At 45.5% G+C, this 17,241-nt stretch overlaps 1 protein-coding gene across 1 annotated transcript in view; it reads right to left on the bottom strand.

The window, feature by feature from the left end:
* Positions 1–17,241, bottom strand: part of SETD3 (SET domain containing 3, actin histidine methyltransferase) — an 80,450-nt gene that overhangs the window by 42,160 nt on the left and 21,049 nt on the right. The window contains exons 5-6 of the mRNA XM_055304248.1: positions 15,833–15,905; positions 15,276–15,532 (exon numbers count right to left, since the gene is read on the bottom strand). Coding sequence (XP_055160223.1) covers positions 15,276–15,532; positions 15,833–15,905 — 330 coding nt within the window. The remainder of the gene's footprint in view (positions 1–15,275; positions 15,533–15,832; positions 15,906–17,241) is intronic.

Here is a 17,241-nt window from a genome sequence, read left to right as displayed (position 1 = left end):
AGTAAGTGTGGAAACAAGGCTGAGAGAGCATGAGTGACTTGTCTGTGGTCACAAGTGAGCCACTCAGGGAGAATGGGGCCAGGGCTCTGATGTCTTGTCACGTCTTCTCCCCCCACACACACACCTCCTGCCTCAAAATGACTCCTGCTCAATCCCATCCTTCTCGTGGGTCAGTTTTATGTGCCAAGACAGGCTTGATATACACACAAAGCCTTCTTGTTGGTTTTCCACCATCCAAGAAATGTGGCCAGCGTGCCCCCTAGGTCTTCACCTCCATCCCACCAAGTGTTAAGCATGGCAGGGCCAGTAAGTCGGCCCTGGAGGCCGTGCTGTGGCCTGATGCCAGCCATCAGCTCTCCCTAACCGTGTTCAGACAGCACTCTACTGCAGCATCTGGAGCCGAGTCTGCTGACATTAAGTATCTCTTTAAATTAAAAAGCCGGGGCAGCCACGGTGGCACAGCGGTTTAGCGCTGTCTGCAGCCTGGGGTGTGATCCTGGAGACCCGGGATCAAGTCCCACGTCAGGCTTCCTGTATGGAGCCTGCTTCTCCCTCTGCCTGTGTCTCTGCCTCTCTCTCTGTGTGTGTCTCTATGAATAAGTAAAATCTTTAAAAAAATAAAAATAAATAAATTAAAAAGCCAGTAAGGTTGGCTTGGAATGCCTTTTCCTTGATGCACATTTGATGTGGTCCATTGTCCTGTTTTTACGGCGCTTTAATACCTAGAGTAGCCTCTCCAAGAAGGTAGTGTCTGCCCATACGTTGAACGGAAAATGCAGACTTGTGTCGCAGAGTGCGAACATTATGACCTCAGTCACTACCTCCTCTCGGCCCCACCCAAGAACTGATAACTGAGTTCTGACAGGTGACAGCAAGTCACTGGCCTGGGTCCCTGAACTATACAACACAGGCCAAACCCTGCCTTCGTGGTGCTACCATTTCAGCAGGACTCCTGAGGGCAACATCCACTGCCTAAAACATTTCAATAGCTTGTGCTGACATAAAAATCAGATTCACTGAGCAGCTGGTACTCAATAAATATTTATGGGGCGAGTGACCGGTTCCCATGGTCATGAGATAAGTCAGCATGACAGAGTAAATACTTCAGTGTCAGACACGAATCTCTGTTCCCAGTACCAATAATTAGGTATGGCTTTAAGTCCTAGAACAGACAGACCGGCAAACAGGCCCCAGTTTCACCTGTCAAATGGGAATAACAGCAAGTGGACCTTGGGAGGCTGTTGTGAGGGTCCCATGCAGCCACACCTGACGAAGATGGCACTGAGTGCACCTGCTGGCCCTACCCTCTCCCGTCCAGCCTCTGTCTCTCCACCATCTCTTCCTCTCTCCGGGCACATCACACTCCAGTACACTGAGCAGCTAGGCTGCGCCCCTTGCTCTCCACTTGGCAAACTCCTGGACCTTCCTCAGGGTCAGGTGGCGTCCCACCTCTGCGAAGGCTCTCCCGACTCCCCACTCTTCCTGCTGTTTCTCTTGCCTCTGGGCTGGTCCCCAAACTGCTATTCCATTGCTGTCCTGACTGGGCTTTCTACCAGGAATGGGAAAGCAGACATGGCATCGTGAGCGCTCTGCAGCCCAGAGGCACCCAACAAGTGTGCTCGCATTTCAGAGGGACTGCCAGAGAGAGAAAGGCCCACATGTGGTAAGACTTCTCGTGGGGAAGAAGGGAGCGTACGGGAAAAGACTGACTTCCCGACAAACCTTCCTCAGCTTTGGAACACAGTCCCTGAGTCCCCAGGGCATCCTGGTCGAGCACCTCACTAACCCAGGGAAACTTCACACCCACATTTACTGGAATACTTCATTTGTCACTACATCACTCACATTCGGGTGATGGTGTCGGTACTTAGACACAGCAGCTAGATCTAGGTGGTCTGTCAGGTAGTCTACTTGCCCATTAACGGGAAGTGGATGTCCTACTGGTTCTAGAAGCCACAGCCACTAATTCACTTTAGATGAATGATAAGACCACACAATAGCAAAGACTTCAGAGCTGATGGTAGCATTTCCGACGTAGACACTGTCAAATGAAAACTGGCTTATTAATTTTAAATGATTTCACAGCATTTAAAGAATAAACATGAGGCTGACACAAAGATTTTAAAACTCATTAGAATTGGTCTTGAAATCCCAGATAAAATTAAATTGAAAGCTGCTCTTCTGACAGCTTTTCCTTCAGACGTGCCATTGTGTGTACACCACTGCGGTTAAGGTTGGCCGAGCACCTCCATTAAAACCTTCACTTTCACAGGCTTATACTTTCACAATAAAAATTTGCTCCACGCTTGACTTTTGCATACTAAAGATTTCTGCTTGAAATATATATTCCAAAGTGCAAAATCAACCTGTCTAGATAGAAAACTCAAGTTTCTAACAAGAAAAACAAGTTACGGGATCCCTGGGTGGCGCAGCGGTTTAGCGCCTGCCTTTGGCCCAGGGCGCGATCCTAGAGACCCGGGATCGAATCCCACGTCGGGCTCCCGGTGCATGGAGCCTGCTTCTCCCTCTGCCTGTGTCTCTGCCTCTCTCTCTCTCTCATTCTATGTGACTATCATAAATAAATAAAAATTAAAAAAAAAAAAAGAAAAACAAGTTACTTGGGTAGGTCTTGGGTTTAAACAAGTTAGAATAAGCTCAAAATTTAGGATCAAAAGTGTCCTTTCTAAACCACGGAAGTTATAGAGAGGCTGGTAGACTCAGTCCAGGAGCGAGGCGGAGAAGGTACACTTAAAGCCAGTGTATTCCAGAAACTTCATGATCGTACTTATGTCCCTACCCCCGGTGTGTCACCAGATGCTACCAACTTCTCATATCCTTCTCATATCCCTCAGGCTAGCTTGTCTTCTGGCCTCCCTGCTTCTGAGGTTATCTATCAGCAAGCAAGCAAACCCAGGTCAGTGTGGTCCCACGGCTGCTGCTGCTCCCCATCACATGAGGACACAAACCCCAAGGCCTGCTGACAGCCCTCAAGCCAGGCTCCTGCTGCATTTTCGGCCTCGTGTTCTCCCGCCTTCTGCCTATCCCCACCCCCTCTCTGCTGTGCCCTCCATCCCAGATCCTATGAACAGGCCTTTCTGTTTCATTCTCTTGTGTTTTACATCCAGCACAGGAAATTTGCTTCATGACATGACTGAAGGGTGCTCAAACCTAGCTGCTGGTTAATAACACCAAGACCACGGCTGGCATTTTAGAAAGGCCTGATATCTCAGCTGCACTTGCAAATCTGGGAGATAGGCTGGATTGTAACTGTGGAAACTGAGGTTCACAGAGTTTGGGTGATATGAGCAGGTGTCACATAAACAGACCAGCTAAGTCATAGTCATCTCGTCCCACAATGGCCTGAGCCACAGAAGCCACAGACAGCCTGGGGAGGTTCACATGTCAGACTTCTGGAAGCCGGTCCCCACAAATCTGCAATGACTTCCCTCCATTCCAGGGGCTGTGGCCTCTGCTCGGCTTGGGCTATCTTCTCGGGCTCCTCTGGATATGCCCTGCTCGCCCCCAATCCAGACCTTTACTGACAGTATTTCTCTCAACCAGATAATTCTGCCTTTCAAGCCATAACCACCAGCCTGCCCCAGGCATCCCAGAGCTCAGAGAGCAGTCACTGCTTCTGTTTACCATTTTTGTTCTTCAATGTTTCCTGCCAATTGAGTCCCTCCCAACTCTACCATAAACTTTGAAAAGACAAGGATCTTGTATGACTTTTCAATCTCCTTATAGCACCTACCACCAAACATTCAGCAAAACTCCACTATGATCAGCAAATATTTCAAATAGTTATTTGACTTAAAGAAAAAACAAAACTGTTACTGTTTTTTTCCTGATGAGACTCAATATAAAGATAAGCACATACTGTGTTTCTGACTACTAATACTTAGAACTCACTTATCTTCTAAGCTGAAAGAATAAAGTTGACTCGTGAAAGGGGAAACTCCCCAAATCAAAATGTGTGCTGAGCTTGAGGATTTAAGAACAGAGGGGAGCCAAGAGAAACAGCTCTCCAAAAACACACTTTAGATCTAAAAGTGCTGATCATCGCAGGGTGCTCTGCTACAGTCACGTGTGTGGCAGGGATGCCCAGCGACTTCCAGGAGGAAACCCTCAGCAAGAGAGTCAGGAGGATGTGGAGAAAGGGGAACCCTCCTGCACTGTTGGTGGGAATGTGAACTGGTGCAGCCACTCTGGAAAACTGTGTGGAGGTTCCTCAGAGTTAAAAATAGATCTGCCCTACGACCCAGCAATTGCACTGCTGGGGATTTACCCCAAAGATACAGATGCAATGAAACGCCGGGACATCTGCACCCCGATGTTTAGAGCAGCCATGTCCACAATAACTAAATTGTGGAAGGAGCCTCGGTGTCCATCGAAAGATGAAGATGTGGTTTATGTGTACAATGGAATATTACTCAGCCATTAGAAACGACAAATACCCACCATTTGCTTCGACGTGGATGGAACTGGAGGGCATTATGCTGAGTGAAGTAAGTCATTCGAAGGACAAATATTATATGGTCTCATTCATTCGGGGAATATAAAAAATAGTGAAAGGGAATAAAGGGGAAAGAAGAAAAAATGAGTGGGAAATATCAGAAAGGGAGACAGAATATGAGAGACTCCTAACTCTGGGAAATGAACTAGGGGTGGTGGAAGGGGAGGTGGGCAGGGGGTGGGGGTGACTGGGTGATGGGCACTGAGGGGGGCACTTGATGGGGTGAGCACTGGGTGTTATTCTATATGTTGGCAAATTGAATACCAATAAAAAATAAATTTATATATATATATATATAAAAAAAAGAGGGTCAGGAGGAAATCACTCGCCTCGGTCTCCAGGTCAACAAGCAGAGTGGAGGAGGGGCAATTCAGTGGAGTCATGCAGAGAACAAACATGAGGCCTGGAGCAATCAGAAAGCCCTGGCTGGAGAGACTCCCCATGGGACACAGCTGCCGAAGGTGTGCATTATTCAAAAGAAGACCCAGTGAGAAGGGGAAGAAAAATGGCCCTGCAGAGAACTCCTGGAATCTGAGCATAGAGGCCAGGTAGTGAAAATCGGGAGACGATGCTAAGAAAACAGGAGCCACCAGGGTATTCCAGTGACTCAACTGGTTGAACATCTGCCTTGGGCTCAAGTCATAATCTCAGGGATCAAACCCCGTATCATCTCAGCCTCCCAGCTCAGCGAGGAGTCTGCTTCTCCATCTGCCCTTCCCTCCACTTGTGCATGCTTGCTTGCTCGCTCTCCCTCATATAAATAAATAAAATCTTAAAAAAAAAAAAAAAGAAAGAAAATAGAAGCTGACAGTTTTGGGGAGTATACTTCACATCACCTGATCTTTTAGAGAATAAAGATGATTTTTTTTTTAACAGAGAAAAATACAACTGTCCAAAAGAATATAAACCAATTGTCTGGAGAGCTTCTAGATTTAATCTACTGAAAGCAGAGGATCTGAGGGGCACCTGGCTCAGTTGGTTAAGTGCCTGCCTTCAGCTCAGATCATGATCCCAAGGTCCTAGGATTGAGCCCCACGTTAGGCTCCCTGCTCAGCAGGGAGTCTGCCTCTCTGTGCTCATGCTCTCACTTTCTTTCAAATAAGTAAATATTTTTAAAATTTTTAAATAAAAGCAAAGGATCTGATAAATTCTTCCTTCACTGAAAACTTCATCTCTTGCAAGACAGAGAAAGAAAGGCTAGGACACGGATATCCAGGGCCACAAGAGCCTCAAGTAGCGGGAAGAATATTGTTATCCTCAGGACAGTCCTTATTTACATTGGCTCCTCTATGTCCCATCAGGTTTAGCATTTGTCCCATCAGGGTAAGAGTGTCTGCCAGGGACCTCTGTATAAACCAGAAAAGGCTACTTGTCTGCAAGGAGGCAGCTCTGCAGGGACACAGCAGGCGGAGCTAGGACAGGCTGGACTTTGGCCCCTCACCTGCCCCAGAGGCCCTGACCACACGTGACTTCCATGTGGAGATCTGGAAGGCAACTTATTCCCAGGCTCGACAAGCTCTGCCAGGGCATCCTGTGCGGTGGGCACTGTATGGACAGCAGTGCCACATGGTGCCCAGGAAAGAAAGGCCCCTGCCTGTGAAGCTCGCACTCCGGAGAAGAGACAGATAAATTCAAGATTAAGTCCAGACGGGTGACAAGTGCTGTGAGAGAAATGAATAGCATGCTCACTGTGGTGATTCATTTCATGTGGCAACATTGCTGGGCCACAGTGTCCAGATATGTGGTTATGATAGATGTTTCTGTATGGCCGTTTTTGGATGAAACTAACATTTAAATTGGTGGGGTAGGACTAAAGCAGACGGCCTTACCTAATGCAGGTGGGCCTCATCCAATCAGCTGTTGGCCTGAATAGAGCACAGGCTGACCTCCCCCAGCAAGAGGGAATCCTACAGGAGCCACTCTGGACTTTACCCACAGCCATCAGCTCCTTCTAAGGTCTCCCCCTGCTGGTCTAACCTGTAAATTCTAGAGTTACCAGCCCCTGTAACTCCATGAGCCAATTCCTTAAAATACATTTCCTTCTCTATGTATGTACACACTCTATTGGTTCTGTTGTCTTCCTTGAGACTAGATGACAAATACCAACAGTGGCTATGCAGTGATTGTGGCCTAGACCAAGCAGATCATTCCTAAACCATTCAGAAATCACACACAGCACAGTTTTGCAGGGCAGCAGCATCAACCAACAAGAGTGGTCACAAGTGTGTTCACTCATAAGGGCACTTATCCTGGGTCTCAGAAACAAGAGCAAGTCCCGTCTTCTAGTGCACAGAAAAATAAAACCTCAAAATCCTGTCCCAGATGTGAGGGAATTTATGACTCCAGAACTTATGGGGGGGGGGGGGGGGCTGAGGAAAAAAGCCAGTTTCAAGAAAGATTCTTTTTTGAGACTTGTTTTTAAACTTGCAGAGATTTCACAAAATTCTATTGATCCGACTAGTGGGAAGAGCCATGACTGGTAAATCCAGGGGACGGAAGGAATTGTAAGGATAGGTTTGGAGAGATGGAGGGAAGTGGGACACACAGCCCCCAGGAAGGGAGGGTGGGGTACACCAAGGCTTTAATTCTGACTCACCATCAGCAGCTCCAGCCAGCTTTCTCGCCCTCAGCCTGCCTCCTCTCCTGGAAAATGGGGTGATGCCCAGCTACGGGTTAAGAATGAGGGCAGGAGGAGCCTCACCAAGCCCTTTGGCCACTGGCATGCAGAGGCTCAATGAACAGCATCTTAGGAGCAAGGCCCTGTCTCTGACCTCTGAAGCTGTAACTTCTTCAGACATAAATTTAACTACCAGCGACCTGGGCCTGGTATTGGGGTGGATGGGTCTCTTCTAAAACTGATTTGGCTAATTCTGTCTCAGATTGTTATGGGAAGACACTAGTTCCAATTCCTCCTCACTATGAAAATAACAGGAGAGAAAGTTCTTGTTACAGTGCCTCACATACAGCACACATCACCACACATGCCAGTTCTCCTGCTTCCTGAGTCCTGCCACTAGGGGCACGTGTGTAAGATCTTTTCCCTGTGGCTCTGTCTGCTGTACCTGTTCAGGTGCCTCTATGAACATGCTTATGCCCAGGTGATGTGTACAGTAGGAGATGGGGACAATCTATGTGCCTGCTTTGTTGGACAGCTATTCCTAATCCTGATTAGCAACAATGGAAGATTTCCGAAGGACCCCAGAATCCCAAGTCAGGTGAGCAGATGAGAAAGGGGAGGGAGGCTGTGATTCAGGAGCCGCCAGTGAACAGGCAAGGGCAGGAGACAGGAGGTCAGCAGCAAACAGGGCAGATGGGCGATGCCGAATCTGTACCTGAGAACTTCTACAGGAGGATGCAGAGCATGGGGCTGCCAAGCCTCCCCTATACAGACACAACACTAAATGCCCTCCAGCAACATCCTGCAGTTGACAAGACAGGAATACCTGGCACCGCCAGGACATGGGGCCCACTCTCCCCAATTAGGGCCATGAATATGGAGAAAAAGCATTTCATTTCTTGAGCTTCCCAGAGGCTACTGAAACTTAAACTGGAAAAAAGAGAGGAAACAGGGACCACTCTCTGGATTCTGGAAGGTGAAGTTCATATCTATCTGCCCTGCTCTAACATTAGTATGCAAAACAAGTGAACACAGTTAAAAACACAAATCAGATTTTTTAATGACGTATCTGCAGCCTTTTTTATGAAAATGAGGAAAACTGCATATATGTCGAGGAATGAATAATTTACAAAATCAGAAATCTTACATTAAGAACATGATAAGGACAACACTCTTACACATTTAACATAAATTAATAGTGGCCAAGGTCAGCTATCAGGAACAAGCAAGGACACAAGTCAGGACGTTTCAGCAAGACAGCCAGGGACTCTAACACAGACTGTAATGGCACTGGAATCTCTACAGAGAATACGCAAGCCTGCACTGATTTCCGAAGGTCCAGTGTTTTCACATTTTTTACATCATTAAAAATTGAACCAGTAAGGATAACAATAAAGAGAGGACTGCCAGCTTCCTCTGGGCTTTCAGGGAAGGCCACGGGCAGGGCAGAGGCATGGGTTCCTGAGACTGAGCCTCTCCCACCTCCATTCAGAGTGAGACAGGCTGGGCGGGAGGGGCATTTTTCTGCAGCTGGAAAAAGCAACCTGACCAGCAGGGGCCTCACAGATAGCAGGCCACACCCAGCTTTCTGTAAAATAGCCCAAGGGAGATTTTAGACACCACTGCACTGCCCTTAACACGGGACCACTTCTTTGTCCCAAAATTAAGACCAGAACCAACTTTAGAGATCCAAGGATACGGGGCACATGGGGCTAGCAAACCTGCTCTGACCCCAGCCTGGGATCCCAGGCCCAGGCATCCTCAGGGTCTGGCCAACTGCCCCACACCTTGGTTCCACAGCTGCAAAGGAAGAACAGCTCTGGGTTTCCTGCCATGTGCCCAGGAGCCACTCTGACCTTCCCCCAACCCTGCCCTGCCTCCTGGTCCAGTCCCAGGAAGCACACAGCACAGAAACTACTTACCTGATGAGAAGAGGCCAGATCAACTCAGATGAGCAACCTGCAAAGGGAAATCATCCCTTCCCTCTGCATCCTGCAGCCTCTACTCAGTCTGTTACCATGGCAGCCAAGGAATAAATACGGACTCACTGCTCCTGCATCCAATACCTCCAAACCTGTCCAATCAGTCTCTTCTGTCCTCACCATCACCGTCACCGTCACCATCACCCCTGACTCTGTTCCCTCCCTCTTCACCTCAGCAGTTATTCACAGATGTGGCATTGTCATGAAGCTGGAAGACATCTGGAACACGTTTGCCTCCGAAGAAAAACATGTAAGTGGTAACAAGGTCAGGAGGATGGAATCCTGGAAGCAGTATTCATCCATCCATGGCCACGTTTTCAACTCTGTGCTGTGTGCGCAACTTTTGTGTGAACCTGAAAGTTCACTCCAGAACAAAACATTTAAGAAGAAAATCTCTGGAGGCACCTGGATGGCTTAGTCGGTTGACCATGTGACTCTTGATTTCGGCTCAGGTCATAATCTCAGGGTTGTGAGATCGAGCCCCTCATCGGGCTCCACACTCAGCAGGGAGTGCTTCTCCCTCTCCTTCTGTTCCTCCCCTCACCCCCACGCATTCTCTCTTTCTCTAAAATAAATAAAACCTTTAAAGAAGAAGAAGAAAATCTCTGTATCTCCAGGGATCCGAGTCCCTGTCCTCGAGTATGCCATCTCACACACCTGAGAGACACTCAAGGAGTATTAGTTGAAAAACGCAACAATCCAGAGGGCACACGGGTTAAAAAGAAAAGATAGGGCAGTAAATCCCAGGTCCGGAGGAGGCAGGGGGTTGGTGGACCTGTGAAGGAAGACTTTTATGTAGGTTTCCAGGTGGAGGGGAAGGACCAAGAGCAGGAGAAGCTCACCACGGGGAGCCTCATGCCACCTGGGAGCCACAACCTGTGCACAAACTGGGAGCCGCCTGCTCTTAACCTCTGTCACCAGCGGAGACAGTTACAGGAATACACATGCATGTTCTCCCTCACGGTGCCCCTCAAGCACACATTACCTACATGGATGTCTACAAACAGCTCTGCATGTTGACAGATGTCTCCCCAGAGCTGCTGGGTGTCGGGGTCTTTAGAGTAATAAGCTACTGCCCAGAGCCTCATACTCAAACTGGATGCTCAGCCCCGAAGGCGTTACGTAGGAGCAGATTCTACGTGTAGATGTGAGCTTTAGGAAAACACAGGCTAAATCTATCTGGCAACTCACATCTTGTGCTATTCTTGTGTGCCTCTGTCAGAGACAAGTTAGAACAGCGAGAAATGGGAGGAGCAACTGTTTGTATTTTGCCACAACTGCCTCGGGATGCCAAGAACCAAGTGTGACATCTTCCTCTGCCTCTTGGTGGGCTCTGTTTTCAGCCAAGTTGTGAGTATGACTGCTCGAATCTTCTGCCACTATAGCTCTGGCTAGGTAGGAGAAGTGGCCTGTTCAAGGAATAGAGCCAACTTAGGAATATCTGATTCCATCCTGAAGCCTAAGATAGAGTGGAAGCTCACTCAATCAAAACCCATGGCAGTTAACACACAAGGGAGTTTCTCCATTTCCATCCCTTCCCCTGAACCTCTTAAACTGAACTACACAAAAGACAAAACCCAAGTAAGGTGGGACATATCATGTAAATTATGAGATCAATGGAAAATAGTAATTTTATAGATACATCTCTATTCTATTAAACGTTACACAGTTGCATTTCCTTACACAAGCATCATATTTAAGCTCAGCAACACAGGAAAATGTGCATGAGCCTAGACAGCTCTTAACCCTAGGATAAGCTGGCACCCCACACCACGGTGTCTGGTCCGTTAGATGGGATTACAAATTAAACAGACTGTTCATTCACAGGAACTGTTAATTTGTTTTTCACTGGCATGGGTGAGCAATATGTGGACTATCGTTCATCTGTGTTAAGTCAGGTCAAATCTGATAGGATTTCTTCACCTTCACACAATTATACCACATCAGAGTTGGGTGTAAGCCAAATCCTACTTTTCCAGTGATTTCTATCACAAAATTGGTCCCCCCCCCACAAAAAAAAAATTGATCCCATATTTCCACACAGAAGTCTCAACTTGGAGCTGAACTTTGGAAAGTTCTGGTCTGCTAGGTGTACTCTTACACAAAACTCTGCAATGGTTTTAAATGCCAAGTTCTGCCTTCTACCATTAATCCTCTCTTCTTTGCTGGTCCCCACTTCACAAATTGACAGAAATTTTACCACCACATAGGGTTCTCAATCTACACAAGCTTCTTCCAGGATCTGGCTGAGCCACAGTTCCCAATTTAGCTTCTCGAGTCTGGGTGTTGACATTTCTCAACTGTTAAGTTGCAGTATAAGATTTCACCAGCAGGCGTTCTATCTTCATACAAGGTATGTTCTCAAAATTCCTTGCGTTTGAGGCTCCTGATTACACACTATGATCTGCTGAACACCTAAAGAAAACCCTGTATATCATACATCTCAAGAACACAATGTAAATATAATATAAAAAATTTAGGGGCACCTGGTGGTTCAGTGGTTGAGCATCTGCCTTTGGCTCAGGTCATGATCCTGGGGTCCTGGGATCAAGTTCCACATCAGGCTCCCCAAGGGGAGCCTGTTTCTCCCTTTGTCTATGTCTCTGCCTCTCTCTCTCTCTCTCTCTCTCTCTTGCTATCTCTCATAAATAAATAAATAAAATCTTTTAAAAATGTATATATATAAAAACTTAAAAGACCATAAAGCCCAAGCCCCTACTATTATAAATAAGAACCAGCAGAGGCTCAGAAAGACTTCTGAACAAACTCTATAAAGCAAATAAAAGACAGAAAGTAACCTGAACAACTGGCTGCTCTAAAACACCCTTGACTATGGAAATACTCTGGGAGAAAAGAGAGTGGGAAATTATTTTTCTGGTTTTTAGTCAACAACAACTAAAGAGAGAGGGAAAAAAACATTAAAATAATAAATGCAATGCAGATAAATCTATCTCAAGGAATTTATAATTATTAGAAGTTAATACTAATGCCAGTCTCCTTTTAGAATAAACATTCTGGCACCTAAAGTAAAACATAAGGTTGAATTGACTGTGACCCTTTCCTGCACCCTTCTCCCAGGGACTGGGGATCACCAGTAGACACACGGAACCAAGTTCACACTGGTGCAGTCACACTGTTGATACACCCAGAGATAGTGACTAAGAGCTGTGGCCAGCAGACCTTCGAGCCAACAATCAGCTCAGGAGAAAAATAATGGGTTTTGGCTCCAATGCCCAGCCCTAGGAAAATGGCTTTAAATGGGAACCCATAACTAAAAACTACAATCAGGTTCTGTAATTGGGTATGCAAGCATCTGATACAAGACATACATTTCTCTGGGAAGAGGGGGTCCCATGACCCTGAAAAGGTTAGGAGCCACAATGCCCTGAAAAACAAAACTGAGGGCAGGTCACTGTAATGAAGATGTTAAGTACAAACTGCCCACTCTCTCCTCCTGTGCCGTGATGCAGTGTCAGAGTGATCTATTAAAATGGAGCAAAAGCCTGACATCTGATCCTGGAACAGCATGAGAAAGAGGTAGGGTTTGGTGCTGAAGTGAGAAAACCTGACCTAACAAAATAAGAGTAGTACAACGTTAACACTTGTGTTTACTCTAGATCATTACTGAAGATTTCCAGAAGCCGCGAAAACCTTCTACAACCAGAAAAGCAGCTGGACTCAAACTATAGTTTTTAGAAAGATAACTTCTGCTTTAGTCTGTGTTTCTTGGTCAGGAACGCTCACGCAATCCCTCTCCCTTCCGCCTTGTCCCCTCCTGGATCCTCCTCGCTGCTACAGTGGCTTGCCTCCTGTCAGGCTGCCAGGGTTCCTATTCCAACAATTAAGCCACTGATTAGGAAATTTCCTGCAAGAGTACATCTACTGATGTCAAGAGAATGTCCCATGTTCTTCTGAAAAAGGACCACACCTGGACGGACCACGTTGTCAGGGTAATGACCTTCGCTATGTGCAAAGCTAGGACGGGGCTCCTCAAGCACATGCAGCAGCAGGTACAGTCCCACAAAAGGCCGGGCTGTGTTCCTACAATGGCAACTTGACTTCATGGTATGTCATTGAACATGGTTTTTAAACTAGAGCAAACACAAACATTTGCCCCAACTGTTAATATTTGAAAACATGAAATATTTCATGTTGCCACAATAACAGCAACCACAGCATGAGACCTGAAGCGATTCTAAGCCTGTGGGTATAGACCCTCATCTTAAAGGAATATGCTTCAAGATCCTTGGCCACAAAGGCGTTTGAGTAGAGAAGGTTAAGAAATAGTAACATAAGTCCCTGAGGGCACAAGGGCGGGGGGGGGGGCGTGGGGAGCGCATGTAAAACAGTAACAAATGAAAACAACTGAATAACCAGGTGTGAGACCTGGAACAGTAAGTGCGAACAGAGAATTTCTACAGCAAACACTGCTGTTCTTAAAGGCCACACAGACATCAGTCAACTCATTTGGTCCATGCAGCAGCCCTGAAGTCTGGAACTGTGTGAGTCCATTTTACAGATAAGGAAAGAGGATCAGAGACATGTACCACATGACACAGCTCTCACAGCACCATGAGGATTTGGCCACCGGCAGGCTGGCTCGGGAGCCCACCTCTTCAATCACCACATCGTTCCTGTGGACGCGGCTTCAACAGACACATCCTTCATGCTTCCCAGAGGAAACTGCATTCCGAACAGCCACAGGTGCCGAGGCCCAGCACCATACTAGGTGCCCTAACCAACAGCCCAAGTTGGGTTGACAATAGTTACCCTGAAAAATATGGTGTATTCTTTTATCCTATAGATGAGGAAGCAAACACACAGCAGTAAAGCACCTACAGCGGAGCCCCAAGTAACACAGGGGATGAGGTGTTGACCCCCACCCAGTAGGAAATCTACATATCACTTTGACTCCCCTAAAAGTTAGCTACCAATAGCCTACTGTCGACTGGAAGCCCTACTGACAATCAGTCGATTAACACATATTATGTATGTTATACATGTTACATGCTGTATTCTCAGAGCAGGAGGAAAGAAAATGTGATCAAGAGAATCCTAACAGTAAATACACTTACAATGCTGTACTGCACTCACTGAAAATGACTGCATATGAGTGGACCCATACCATTTAAACCCATGTTGTTCAAAGGTCAAATGTAATTCCAAATTATATTTAAATAGCAAGTGAGATATGGCATCTGGGTTTCAACTCAGGTTCATCTCACTCTTTCTGTTCAGTCAGGCCCCAGGCATCCAACCCATCAGGAATGATGGTGATCTTTGGCATGTACCTGAGACATTCTGTTCTATATATTTAAGCACAAAGCAAGAATTCTCAACCTTAGCCCTACTAACATTTTAGGTTGATAAATTCCCTGTTTGGGGCTTCCCTGTACATTGTAGGAAGGTTCACAGTATCCCCACTGCCACAGATCAGGTACAGCAGCCTCGAAGCTAATTCTTGAGCAACTGAGGAAGGGGAAAGTAAGGAGCAGAGACACTCCCCAGTCTCAGCTCTGGAGGAAACTGTGACATTGACTCTGACTCGTCTCATTGCGGTTTGACCAGAAAAGAAAGAAAATGCTGGCCACACTCCCAAAACACAGAAAGGAGTAACCAGGTGTAATTCAAATGTTCATAACTTTACAGATGTTTTTACAGGGCACTTTCACCTAGAACTAATTAAAACTAATATAATACACAGCCCACTTTGAAGACACAAAGAACTCAGCATTCTAAATTAGTAAATTAACTGTCAGTACAATTTAGTAAAATACATGCCAATATATACATGAAAAACCCACAAAGAGCCTCTCACTTTCTTGGAAAACTTATACACAAAGCACCTTTTGAATAAGATACGTTTTATAGCTTCTAAATTTCTATTGTAATCTTTCCCTTTCAGAAAAGCTCAGAGACTTTCTTAACTTAGGAACAAAGGCTGCTTATACCAAAACAGGCTGCTGATGAAGTCAGATACATTCAAATCATACTTCAGGGATATTTCTGTACAAAAACAGTGGACTAGAATTAGAATGCCTTTTAACCTAAAAAGCACAATGTTTAAGCATCTGTAGTAAAATGTGAAGTGGAACATCTATGCCATCAATTTCCCTTCCTGTACTCTGTTAAACGTACATTTAAACCGTAACCAGCCACTCACCTGGATGACTTTATAGAAGTAGGCGTACTGCCGAGCCGTGTTCTTGTACTGGCTGAAGACATCATGGATAGCCTGTGTGGACTGAAGGTCCCGGACTTCATCCTCCTCAAAGTAGAGTGGAGTGTCATATTCGCTGGGGAGGGTCTGAATGTAGGGCTGCCAGAAAGAGTTAGGGTCGGCTCGCTCACACAGCAGGTGAAAGGCAAGTGTGATATTTCCCATAGCTTGAAGAATCCGGTCTTGAGAATATAAGGGCCCTGAATTAACCCAGAAATTAACAGTGTCAGTTCCAGAAAGTGCCTTAAAAAGTATTCATTCGAAATATATATTAAAGTTACAGAAATAACTGGAAAGCCTTGTAATGTAATACTTAAAGTAACATGGGCCTTTCTTCTAACATTCTACTATGTCAGATTACAGGCATAGAAAACAATGTGAATTGCGGGGGTAAATATCTCACTAGTTTGAAAAAACATCCCTATATGGTCCTTAGCACCACAAAATATCTTATTTTTATAATTTGCACTTTGCTTTGAACAGTCAGAAATTATTCTCACCCAACACTGAATTTTTAGCAGATTCAACAGTCATTAGTAATTTTCGTGGAACCCAAAGAAATAATTCTTCTGCCTAGGAGGAAAAAAAAAAATAAAATCATATATAATCATCAAAACATATCACAATCTTCAATGCCTTCATCTATGGTCAGAAAGCGAATCACACATGAAATGCTGTTTAAGGCTGCACATCAGCACTTCATTTCTAACTATCAAATGTATTTTTTTTTAATTTTTATTTACTTATGATAGTCACAGAGAGAGAGAGAGAGAGGCAGAGACACAGGCGGAGGGAGAAGCAGGCTCCATGCACCGGGAGCCCGATGTGGGATTCGATCCCGGGTCTCCAGGATCGCGCCCTGGGCCAAAGGCAGGCGCCAAACCGCTGCGCCACCCAGGGATCCCTATCAAATGTATTTTTAAACATAATTATTTGTGGTACACTTAGATGAGCACAAACAGGGTTTAAAATGCTGCTTCTAATAGAAAAACCAACCATATATATTGGAAAAACGTTAAAAAATAGGACTTTCATCTTTAACTTGAAGCAAACATAGCAATTTAGGATGGAGCATAAAACTATTACTTCTTTGCTGCACTTATATTTTTAAGTTCTAAAAGCAAAGCAAAACAAAATTTCTATCTACAATAAAAACATGAACCTGTCGACATGAACTGCTCTTGCCATTGTATTTCTGAAGCTAGAGAATATTCCTTCCTCTACATGCTTGTCTTAAGGCACAACTGTTACCAGCAAAAGCACAAGCCCCTAAGACATATTTAGGTTTACTGAATTTTTTCCCCAAAGTTTTATCTCACTTTTTGCCAACATGAGAGGTTTCTTTTTGGTATGTGCTGTGTATGTACCTATACTGCTTAAAACACACACAGAGCAGCGCCTTTATTGTGGTTTGACATCATAGGTATAGCACGTCCAACCCGTCACAATGTCAACAATATGTGCAGTTTTTTAACAATCACACCTCAGTAAAGCTTAAAAAATGCACACAGTGAAGACAGACCACAGCTAAGATATTTGGGGAAGCATCCACACAAGTGATGCTTCTCCTCTGATACACGAGAACATGTGACATCCTGATTACTCTTGCCTTCTCTCAATGTCTACCATTTGGATGCTGTCTATGTGCATCTCTTCCCCTACTACAGATGATAAACATGATGAAGGAAGAGACCTTGGGTTTCTTGGAAGGCTGGTAGAATAATGAACAAGTACTATTCACATACTAGATGTTTAACAGGAATCTAATAAACCGGCATATGGTTTATCAACATATCAATGAAAGGTTAACTACAACTTGGCCAAATATGTTGCCTGCGGTTTGAGGGGGCCTGAATAAAGAACATTCATTTCCTCCATCCAAGTTCTGAACCCACTAAGAGAGACACAA

The sequence above is a fragment of the Nyctereutes procyonoides genome, unplaced genomic scaffold (assembly GCF_905146905.1).
Source record: "Nyctereutes procyonoides isolate TBG_1078 unplaced genomic scaffold, NYPRO_anot_genome, whole genome shotgun sequence".
In the NCBI taxonomy this organism is placed as follows: Eukaryota; Metazoa; Chordata; class Mammalia; order Carnivora; family Canidae; genus Nyctereutes; species Nyctereutes procyonoides.
The sequence above is the reverse complement of the archived record's forward strand: the minus strand, read 5'-3'. Positions and strand labels throughout refer to the sequence as shown.